We start from the raw sequence: 11,723 nt of genomic DNA on the forward strand, positions 1-11,723 counted from the left end.
AACACAGAATAAGGCCATGATGTTTAGCCCATTTTCTGCACTGTAGCTATAACAGAGAATTGAATCTCCTTTCGTAGGCTGACTCACTGTCAATACAGTTATAATGACTTAGAGGCGGACGGAGCACTGAAATATAGTAGATAAAGCAGTGACTCAAAATTATACTTCCAGATTCAAAATTAGGGTTTAACAGAATTGGAAAAAAATAAGCATTAGAGCTATAATAAAGTGTACTAATTTATGAGTTATAATTTGAGTTATAGAATTTATATCAAACTACCTAGTCCCAGTGGTTTTAGGTTGTAATATTTCCAAGCTTTAAAATATTATACTGATTTTAATTAGCAATACGTATTAAAGTATAAAAACTTGATTAAGTAATAGGTTCTTAGTTTCCTCCTAAGCAAGTAGAATATGCTTCCTGTGGTCCCCTTAAAGATAATACTTTCCGTTGGGAAAATAGTCTTTAAAACGGTATAAAAATAATCACATCCAAAGTATAATTAGTATAGCACAGGGCACTCTGCTCAGTGTTATGTGGCAGCCTGGACGGGAGGGAGTCTGGGGGAGAATGGCTACATGTGCATGTATGGCTGAGTCGCTTTGCTGTGCGCCTGAAACGTTCACCACATTGTTCATCAACTATACTCCAATGTAAAATAAAAAGTTAAAAAATGTATAATTAGCATTAGATTTGGAATAAGTACTATTATTTGATGAGCTTTATATTTTTTTAAAGTAAAATCAATTAATTAAAAGAGTGTTATCCCACACTTCCTGGGAAGCTGGGGTAGGGAGCTGATTGTATCAGCAAATGTAGAGAAGGATGCCCCCAGAACAATGGGGAGTGTGGCATGCATAAGGCAGGATGTCCTTCCTGGCTGGTGTTTTATTTTTACACCTTTCTTCTTGGGTTGATTTTTTTCCTACGTAGGAAAAGATTTCCTTGAACTCTGCCTCAGGAAACCTAAATTTCATGTTCGGCTGTACAGCTGCTTTACCAAGGGAGCTTGGGCCAAAGGTTACATTAACCTCTTGGGGGCATTCGAACATTACATGTAAAGTCAGTGTCCCCTCTAGGGCCATGTCGAAGGGATAGTTGTGAAAATAAGGATGGAAACAAACTCTGAGTAGGCTGGAACCATGTACAGTAAAAGAGTTGCTTTCTGTTCACACGATGGGCATGTAGTTAGTAATACAAATGTGTAGTGCGAGTGCTAATTTAATTTTCTCAGATTCTTCAGAAGCAGATTTTTTGGTGCCACACAGGGTATAAGTGTTGCTTTTGGCTGTAGTGCTTTCGCAGGAAGATGTTTGGCGATCTGGGTGCCGGAAGTGCAGATCAAAGGCGACTCAGCCTCTGTGGCTTTTTTCCCTTGTGAGCACTGTGAAAGCTACTCTCCCGCTGTCGTTCTGTAGGAGGAAGTGAAGATAATGCAGCTGGCACATGCACAGCCTGGCTCTTAGGTCTCTGACAGTTGTTGCTGATGGATTTCGAAACCAAAACCCATTTCCTCCTTTAGGATATTTCCAAGTCTGTAAAGCACTCCTCTAAGAAATTCATGAAAATCGACAAGCCTCCCGTTTGCCAGAAGTTGTTGCAGAATGGGAAGAAGTACAGGCTGATCAGTGATCCAGAAGCTGAAATCACCCCCGAGGTAGGTATTTTAAAAACCACCTTGAAAAAAAAAAAGAAAAAAAAAAAAAAACCACCTTGGAGTAGTAGCAAGGGTGTATATTTCTTAGATATGGTGTTTTGAAGATATTCAAAATAATGCATTTTGTTTTCCTTTTTTATTTCCCAGTTTCTAAGAAGGCGGTTGTTTTGCTAAACTTGTTGTTTATTCCAAAAATGCAGTTGAATTTCAGGATTTATCTGAAGTCATTGGCAAAATAGACTATCCAATCTCTTTCCCTTTAAAAAGGTTTTAAATGTTCTTGCATTTTAAATTAAATTCTTCAAACAATGTTAGCAAGGGATATTGGGCTTTTCTTACTGGAAGGCATTTGAAAAATAGTTATGAGGACAAATTGTTGTTAGATTTGAACTATTCACTGTACACACCATGACATTTGTAAGTGATCTTGGTTTCTCGGAAATGACTTAGTTTATTTTTAAAACTTATTTTCATTATGTGCTCTGAGCATATGCCACAGCTTCTCTAGTCTGGACGTCTGCGTGGAAATTCCTTTTGTACACCTCCTTTTGTTTGTTTGTTTGTTTGTTTTACAGCTTATGAAAAGTTGAAAACATGTTTTGATTCCATTAAATTAAAATGTGAGCCAAGAGAGCTAATGGCAGTGGTCCATGTTGTACTGTTTTATTATATTATTAGGGGCCTCGTGCCCTGTAGAAGCAGTCAGGTTGGTCAGACAGTCTTCTGTAACCTTCCTTCCTTTCCAGTTTCAAAGCGTCTCTCCACACCCTTTGAACCATTTGAGCCTTACAACAACATGGCTGAAGAAACTAATGTGCAAAGCAGGTGGGCGATCTGCACACACCTGGGCATTGGAGGGCTCACCCAGGGCCCCGACTGCCCTTGGCCTCTCAAGCCACTGTCCCCACACTGGGATCTGAGAGGCTGACTCTCAGCCCTTCTAAGCTGATCAAGCCCTGGCAGATGGTACACCAAAACAATCACGAGAAGCAAACTGCAGCCTTGTCTGGGAAGTGGAGTTAAATGAGAAGGGTGTGCTTAGAGCAGTGATTCTTGGCCTTTGCTGCATAGTGAAATTCCCTGAGGAGCTTTAAAAACATCCCGTGGCCTGGGTCCCACCTCCAGAGATGCTGACTTAATTGGTCTGGGAATGGCCTGGGCATTGGGCTTATTAAAGCTCCCAAGGTGACTATAATGTGTTGCCACGTTTAAGAACCACTGGGAGAGGGAATAATACATATTGAATGGATGGACGTGCCCAGCAAGACACCGAGGGGGTCCCAGGAGTTCATTCTTACAAAAGATGTGGATAGCTGGAGGGCTTTAAATAGTCCACGTTCTGTTAACCACATTTCTGGCCGATAAAATGGGGATAATCTCCCAGGATTGCTGTAAGGATCATACCAAGTAATGGTTTGGGAGCACTCTGAAAGTTATCAAACTGTGTAAATATAAGGTGTTCTTATTAGTTTTAGACCGTTAATGATTTGCTTAACTGACACTGATCAGACGTGCCTATTACCAGTCAGCTTGAGATAAGAGCTAAGAATTAAAAAACAAATAAGTCACAGTCTTTTCCCTCAAAGTGAGAGAAATACTCCATTCATGAAAATAAATAATTTTAGCATAATGTGTTACTATAGAGATGCGTATGAAGTGCAGTGGGTCTCCAGGAATGCTTTTCACATGGGTGATGTTTGTTCTGGGTTTGAAGGGTGAGGGATTCCCCGGAAGAGATGAGCTTTCCGAAGCTCTCCCGGAAAAGGGGCCGCTGGTGTCTAAGTGAGGGGGCGGGGATGTGCAGTTGGGCTGGAGGCCCCAGGATGGTTCTGGAGAAGCTGAACGTGGAGGGATTTAGGAGGAGTAGGGCCAGGAGAGGGCGCTGTCTCAGCTTTGTAGGCCCTGGTGACTGACCCTTAGAAGGTTGTGAAGATAATACTAGTGACTTGGAACGGAAAGGGTGGGGGACAGGTTAAGACCATTGGTTTGTGATGGTGATGCCCAGTGCAGGTCACTGATAGTTTTTAAAAGATGTATTTCTCCCGCCAGCCTTGCTAGCCAGCCTGGAGAGCAGCAGAGGAGGTGGAAGGCAGGAGGCAGTCTGTGTAGTGGTTAAGAGCTCACACTCTGGAGTCACGAGGTGTGGATTCAAATTCCAGTTCCGCCACTTCCTAGGTGTGGACCTGGGCAAGTTCATACGCTTCTCTGGGATTCTTTATCCATAAAATAGCGATACGAGGATTTGTTGGGGGACGGCGGTGTTCAATGAGGACACGTGGACAGAACACTGCACGTAGTTCTGTAAATGCGGAATCAACTGCAGATTGGAGAACGATCTAGGAAAAAGATGGTGAGGAGTTTAAAAGCACCTAGGATAGGGTGGCTGATGGGTGAGCACAGGTGCCATTTGGGAAAGATGAAACGTTGAAATCGGGAAAGGCTTGAAAAGTTACACTTTAGAAAACTAGGGCCACGGGACTAGAAGCTTCAATGAGGTAGAAAAGCAGTTTGGAGTAAGAGTAAGGAGGGATTAGAAGCAGGAGAGTGAGAGGATGTATGATTAAGGAGTGGGATTTCCAAGGTCAAAATTTCAGCATTCAAGCACTAACCCTTCTCATTGCCGTTATTCCTTATCTGACATTTTATGTTGTTAATTAACGCAACTTTTAAATTTCAGGAAAATCACATTTGTTTGTTTTTTTAAAGGAAATTGAGTTTGTGGATGGTTCACTTTTAAAATTGAAAAGTTATAGCGAAGTGTATTTGGAGCAACCAGTGGAGTTTAAATTACTTTTGGTTGAAATGGATTCCGAGGAAATTGTATGGAAAGCAAAACTGAGAGAGTGTGAGTGTTTTGTATCTTCAATTAAAACTCTGTTTGGGGGTTGAGGGGGCGCAGGTGGCCTGGGTGGAAAAGCAAATAGAGTAGTTGTCTGTCCCATCACTGTAATATTAAAACATTCGATTAAGAGAAACAGAGGCCCCAGCTCCTGGGCAGAAGTGCCGGCTCTCCTTCTCAGGCACCCACCGTCCAAATCCCCAGAGTCGGTGGGTGCACAGAGTCCATATTTGCTCTCATGTCTTTATACTCCAGAAACGAAACCCAGTCTAATCAGTTTGGAATTCTGTGCTAGTTTAAGCAGGAAGCTTTTCTATAGGTGTGACTCCTGTTCTCAATATTATACCCTTAAGTTAGCCAGTTTTGAAACAGGCCCTTTTATCCAAACTACAGTTACTTAGCTGGGAAGAGTCCTAGTTGGGACTGTGTATTGGGGATTGTAGTATTTTTGCTCGGTATTCATTAATATGCTCAAATAAATGAACCTGAAAGATGTTACTTTTTAATCACAGCAAATGCCACAGGAATAAAGGTATTTAACGTGTAGCAGCCTGAATGACAGATGTTCTTCTAGACTAAGCCTCTTGGCAATTTTAAAGACCACTTTTTAAGACTTCTTTTTTTAAACTTACTTAATAATATTCTGCATTGTAAGATGGTTCTGGTCTCCATTATTTTGGCAGCCTAAGCTAACAATGAACTGAAATTGCCCATCACTATTAGGCATCTTCACTAAAGGAACCTGCGGAAGGCCTGCCTGACACGTGGGCATCGGTTAGAGCAGGGGCTGAATTTCACATGGGGCAGGTGGTGTCGAATCACAGGTGAAGTGTCCAGAAAGAACCCCTCAAGTACAGAATGATAATACATACGTGAGATTCTTTTACGTGGAGTACATACAAATACACTTAAAGTTTAACGATATTTATTTTTATGGCTTCCGTCTCCATATGGCACATGCTGCCACTGTTCTATTTACGGTAGTTCTAGATTTAAAGAAATATGGAGCGAATGACATTTCACCTGGCAGATGGGTATGGCAGATATCATGACAGTGGTGGGCGGATGACCGAAGTTTGGGAAACACTTGTCCCGCAAGACGTGTTGGAAGGAGTACTTGTTATTTATCTCAAGAGTTCAAGCCCAGTGCATTTGCATACATACTAAGTTAAAACCTCAAACTCGTATTTGAACTTTAGAGAGGTTGCCGAGACCCTGGGGTTTCAGGTGCTTTCATAAATCGATTGCTTTACTTCCAGTTTCAAAACCATTTTTTCCAATTGCTGCTTATTGTAATTTAACAGGTGACTGGGTTCAGCATGATCAGAACCCGAACATTTCGAAAAGCAGCACAAGTGGTAAGTGCTCGTGACTGGATGTTAAACTCGTCTATACCTTCCATCCACTAGAATTTTAATTCTGCTGTGCAAATACGGTAACGTTAAGGAGTGTTCCATAACTCTTAATCATCGGAATGACCTTTGAATCCATTTTCAATTTGTTTCTATCTCAATGATGATTTTTTTAAAAAGAACTCTAGTTTGAAGATGGGTAGATAATAAGAACCCTAAGGGAAAGCCAATTTGTGGTTGTTGTTGTTTTTTAAAGGTAATAGGCGGCGAAAGATGAGTAGCAGCTTACCTGATGAGGTGGTCTATGATAAAAGAATGAAGCAGATTGGCACTTCAGGTTTGTAAAAACGTCATCTGTGGCTATGAGTCGTTTTCCCTCGTCTCCCCCATTGACTTTCATGCAACACACGTGCTTTTTGGGTCAGTTCTCCTGGAGCCACATCCTAGGTGTGCGTGCCCTCCCAGATACTTTCCCCCTGTGTCCCAGCTCCTTAGGGCTGGACAAGGGTCCTTCTTGGTCTGCCCCAGCTTACTTTGCCAGCTTGACTGTGCACTCCTCCCCTTCCCTCGGTGAAAGTAGAATGGAGGGCCAGGGGAAGCTCCTGCAGCCCATAGGGACAGGGCCCGTGGCCTGTCCATCTGTGCATTTTCCCATAACACTGAGCCTGCAGCCTTTTATGTAGAAGACAGTGAATATTCATTGAAGGGGTAAATGGTGAATGTCCATGTGTGCATTCACTGGCCTCAAAGTTATTAGCTACTTTTGGGGGAAGGAGCCGCCAGCTCAGTTATTGGAGACAAAGGCCAACTTAATTTCTTCCAATTAAATGGCAGAGACCAAGGATTGATAGTTGTGAAAATACAGTAGAGATTTAAGCATTTAAAAACAATACTCCAAGGAGCCAGAAGATGGAGTATGTACCTCAAAATTCAAGTCCAGCCAGAATTCACAAATTTAAGTTAAAAAACCCAGACTCAAATTATATGAGACAAGATCTCAAGGCTTTGGGGGCCTCATGTAACTCCCCAGATTAACCCTTTCATCAAAATACCTTTTATTCTACCATTGTAAGAAGGTGCGAATCTCTAAAAGCAGATAAACTCTCTGTAGGCTAAAATAAGCTATTCTTCACATGCTAGAGCAGGAGGTTGTGAGGATGACATATGTCTGATTTTACTGTATGTCACTAGAGAAAAGTTTATTGTTTCTATTTAATGAACATCAAAATGAGGCTCTGGAGTTACTTTAAAAGCTAACCAAATTGGGATACAATATTTTTCCAGTTTTATCGAGATATAATTGACAAAATTGTGTATACATAAAGTGCACCATGTGACGTTCTGATGTATGCATATATTGTGAAATATTTACCAGTCAAGTTAATTAGCACATCTGTCATCTCACATAGCCTTTTTTTTTTTTTTTTTTTTTGGTGGTAGTGAGAATGCATAAGACCCATCTCTTAGCAAATTTCAAGTGTACAACACAGTATTATTAACTATAGTCACCATGCTGTGTATTAGATCCTCAGAACTTACTCATTTATAACTGAATGGGAACCAATTTTATATTAAATTGATATTTAGGGAAAGTTTTTTTCTTGCAATTATTTGGCTATTTAAAATTAGCTCCAACAGCAAGTAACTAGAAATAGAATTAAAATGATCAAATACTACCTAGAAATTAAGATTTCCAACCTTTTTAGAGATGACAATGTAGTAGCGAATAAATAAGATTTACTTTTTTCAAAAAAACTTTTTATTTTATATTGGAGTACAGCCAACGAACAATGTTGTGATAGTTTCAGGTGCACAGCAAAGGGGCTCAGCCATGCATATACATGTATCCGTTCTCCCCCAAACTCCCCTCCCATTCAGGCTGCCACATAACATTTTGGGGGCTTTGGGGATGGTCCTGAGAACTTACATTTTTGACAGATCCCGTGTATCAGGAGACCACTAGGGGGCAGGGGCCACCCTTGAGAACCCATTCTTGTCTAGAACGTTAGAGAGGAAACTGAAGTGTGTTAGGGTCCAATACAAACGTTAGGTTCACTTTAACAGATTGTTGGCTGTAGATGAGTGAAAGCGTCATGGTCCTGGAGGAGGGGCAGGAAGGATTCTTCCTCCCTCTTATTCCTTTCTAATGTCACCTCCAGTGTTTGTAAGGCCTTGAAGATCCTTAACCGAGACCCTGTACCCCATGAGCTTTGCTGCACTGTGGGAATATAGAGAATCCACCTTACTGCTAGGGCTGATATTCTTTATGGGGCCAGTGGTTTCCATTGGCAAACATATACCCTTCCAAGATTATGACACTGTTTCTTAGTGAGCAACAGATATTACAGATACCGTCCCCTGGCTTTTCCGTGGAATGTGCTCTTTCCCCTAATGCCAGGAGATGGTGGAATGGAGACTGCAATTCATATCTCTTGCTGTTCTCTTTATTGACCACTAAAGGTAGCATTTTGTATGTGGTATTAACACTTAGATGAAGTTGCAGAGCTGGGCAAGGGCAAAAGCTGTATATTTTTCTTTTTGAGCCACATAAATTATTTTTGGTGCCTGATTTTTTTTTTTTTTACTCCAACCTAATTTGTGCTGCTTTATAAAACAATTTAATTCCCTGAATTATTGAATTATCATGTGAGCATTATACCCCAGTTTAATGTTGTATGAAATTGTTTCCTTTGGTCCTTAAAATAGTTGGGAAAGCAGGGATTTTTTTGACACTGAAATATATATATATATATATTTTTTTTTTTTTTTTTTTTTTAATTTTAAAAGCAGTTATTAAAGTTTTGAATCATGGTTTCTTTTTTTATATAAAGAGAATACGTTTTCATTGTAAATGGCTATAAATGAAGTGTTTAGAGGAACAACTGAATTCTTCATGTGCTTTTAGATGGAGTGAAGACTAAAGCCTTGTTAACAGACACTCAGTTGATTAACCTTGCTGAGAAGTTGGGGAAGGAGTGGGTAAAGATTGCCATTGCCAACCTGAAGTTGAAGATTAGCGACATTGATGCTATCCTGGAGAAGAAAGAAGATGTCACGATCAATAAGTTTAGGATGCTGAAGAAGTGGCAAGAAAAGGAGCAGAGTAACGCCACAGCTCAGAATTTATGGAACTGCTTGAAAAACATCAATTCAGTTGAAGTCCAAGATGTGCTGAAAGGTAAGCAGGAAGTTATCTTAGTCATTTACTTGAAATCAAGCTGTCTTTGCAAATAGCAAATTTCTATTATAGAATGTGTTGCTTGTGTATTTATAAGCTCGGGTTTAGAGAACTGTGCAAATGCTGTAGCAGTAAGCATGTGGGCTGCCATAATCTAAGTAAAGGTGACTTGTGTATGCAGTCAGAGGAAGTGTTCAAATCCCATCTCAAGTGCTGGCTAGGTTTGTGACTAGGCAAAAAAAAATTTTTTTTTATTGAAGTATAGTTGGTATATAATATTATATGTCACAGGTGTGCAACATAGTGATTCACAGATTTTACAGGTTATACTCCATTTATAGTTATAAACTACTGGCTGTATTCCCTGTGTTGTACGATATATCCATGACTAAGCAAATTCCTTACCTGACTTTAAACCTCTATGTTCCCATCTGTCAAATGGATGCAAAACCCCAGTGTCCTGGGTCTGGTGTGATAACGAAAAGAGGTACTGCTTGTAAAGCTCCAGGCAGGTAGTGAGGCTCAGGCAGGGACCTGACTGGTAGCATTCATTGGTCCTTCTAGGCTTTCTGTGGTGCTGAAGCAGTGCTCCAGGAGGCCACTGCGTGGCACTAGTCAACCTCCAGCAGCGAAGAAGGGAAGGGAAAGAGCAGAACCCAAGAGAGAGCTAAAGGGAGTTGTTTCTGGTCTCAATCCAGAAAACCACAGGGTTCCTTCCTTTGTTTTAAGCACTTCTTTTTTTGTGGCTTGACTTACTTATTAGCACATTGTTAGAATCAAGGTCAAACCAATTCACAGCTTTGATTATTATATATTGTTATCATGATTAACAAATGTGGTGTTACTTCTCAGAAAATCAGAGAGAGGTTTTTATTTGGAATTCTATTTGGACTTTTTATTCCTTAAAGAATATAAGAGTGTGTCAGCTCCCCAGAAGCTTATATGAAAAGTAAAAGTCTGGGGCGGCCAACTCTCAGGATGCTGTTAGGTGTGGTGGGCAAGCTTTCTGAACTCCCCCACCATTGTTTGGATGCAAAAGCTGCAAGCAGACAGAAGAGCCAATTTTTCAGTATCAAATTTTTCATTCTTTTTCTTGGGTATGTTGAAATTATGTAAGTCACTGAGGCCCACATGTGGAAATCTACTTATTTGCATTTAGGCACTTCTGCCTCTTGACGGTCTGGCCTCTGTGCCATGATAAGGAAATAATCACAGCCTCTTCCATCAAAGGAAGGCTTGGAACTCTGACTATCTCACAAATCCTGTAGAATGGGTTGTTATTTTTTGTTTTCTTTTTCTCTGCTGTTGACCTCACTAGACGCTTGACTTGCTGACAAGGGTTTGTGACATTTTTTAGCAGTGAAGGGGATCATAAAAGCTTCTTAGTCCATTCCCCTCATTAAATAGGAGAAAAATCTTCTGTGAGTTAAAAACAAACAAACAAAAAGCCAGAGATTTACCAGTGTTTTATGCCCTCATGTAGCCACAATGTCTGGCTAATTGGCTGAATTTTGTTTTTTTATCAGGACGTTTTAGTATCTTGTAACTACAACCTTAAAAAATTGTACTGGTTTATCTTCAGCTCAGGAAAACCCAGCCACTCCCAGGAATTCTTTTTTGAAATGGACAAGTGACTTTCTTTAAAAGCATGTGCCCTTTCCCCCCCAACAATGAATCTCTGAATTCATTTCTCTATTTTGTTAGGTTTCTTACAGGAAACGTGAAGTTTGGAAGATGAGCTGAAAAAGGAAGCTTCAGGAACTTTTACCTGCAAAGACCCTCGCCGTGGTAATTGGGTGTGGACTCTGGAACCTAGAGCTGCACAGCCTGTGGAAGCAGCTCCTTTCACAGGCTGCCCACAGCTCACATTATTCAGGGGCAAAGCGAATGAAAGATTTGGAAACCTTGAGGAAGAAAAAATCCTCTGCAATATCAAGATTTTTTTTTTTTTTGTACCTCCCACTCACACCTTCCCACCCGCTTCCCCACCCAAACAAATACACTTGCAAAGGGTGCTTAAAATGACCCAACGCAGTCAGGTGAGAAGTGCGATAGTTTTCCTTTTGGAGTCTGTGAACTATGAAATATATATCAAGTGTTTGAAACATTTTTAGCAGTTAAGTGTTGGAGTACTTAAATGGCACCAATTTCGTTTAGCTTTTTTCCTAATGACATTAACAATAAAGAGAGGTTCCTGTTCTTTTAGCTCCCACGCAGTCAGACACTTATGTGCCTCCAGGTACAATATGTCTTTTTATGTGGGGTGTGATTTCCACGTCTCACATTACTAACCAGTCTGGCTAGTGGTCTGCTAAAGCTTTAAACCAATCATGTTACCTGGTCCTAGGGTGATTAGAAAGGAATGTAATCCTCTCCCCATCAGTGTTGGTGCAAACCCTCAGAGGTGATTGCGTCATCTCACTGGGCAAGTTCAGCTGGGTCCATCTTCAGAGTCCCTGCAGGTTCATCAACCTTCTGAAATCACCAGGCCAAACACTACATTTCTTGACTTTGGCCCCTGGGTCATTTACTTTGGGGAGGGTTGGCGGGTGGGGAGCACAGGAATGCCACTCAGAAATAGCCTTAGCCAGGACCAAGGGAGAACTGTCATCTCTTCTCAAAGAGGACTTGCCCCAGGGAATCATGGGCCATATTGGCTCTTGTTAATGGGTGAAATCTTTTTTTTTTTTTTTTTT

General features: G+C 40.8%; 1 protein-coding gene across 1 annotated transcript in view; it reads left to right on the forward strand.

Annotated features, from left to right (window-relative positions):
* Nucleotides 1-11,717, forward strand: part of LOC112406237 (uncharacterized) — a 36,214-nt gene extending 24,497 nt beyond the window's left edge. Inside the window, exons 13-18 of the mRNA XM_024754962.1 lie at nt 1,524-1,658; nt 4,365-4,503; nt 5,802-5,855; nt 6,106-6,186; nt 8,755-9,027; nt 10,732-11,717. Of these exons, the coding sequence (XP_024610730.1) occupies nt 1,524-1,658; nt 4,365-4,503; nt 5,802-5,855; nt 6,106-6,186; nt 8,755-9,027; nt 10,732-10,751 (702 nt within the window). The 3' untranslated portion in view covers nt 10,752-11,717. The remainder of the gene's footprint in view (nt 1-1,523; nt 1,659-4,364; nt 4,504-5,801; nt 5,856-6,105; nt 6,187-8,754; nt 9,028-10,731) is intronic.
* The last annotated feature ends 6 nt before the right edge of the window (nt 11,718-11,723 follow it).

Source organism: Neophocaena asiaeorientalis, unplaced genomic scaffold (genome assembly GCF_003031525.2).
Source record: "Neophocaena asiaeorientalis asiaeorientalis breed wild unplaced genomic scaffold, Neophocaena_asiaeorientalis_V1.1 scaffold61, whole genome shotgun sequence".
NCBI lineage: Eukaryota > Metazoa > Chordata > Mammalia > Artiodactyla > Phocoenidae > Neophocaena > Neophocaena asiaeorientalis.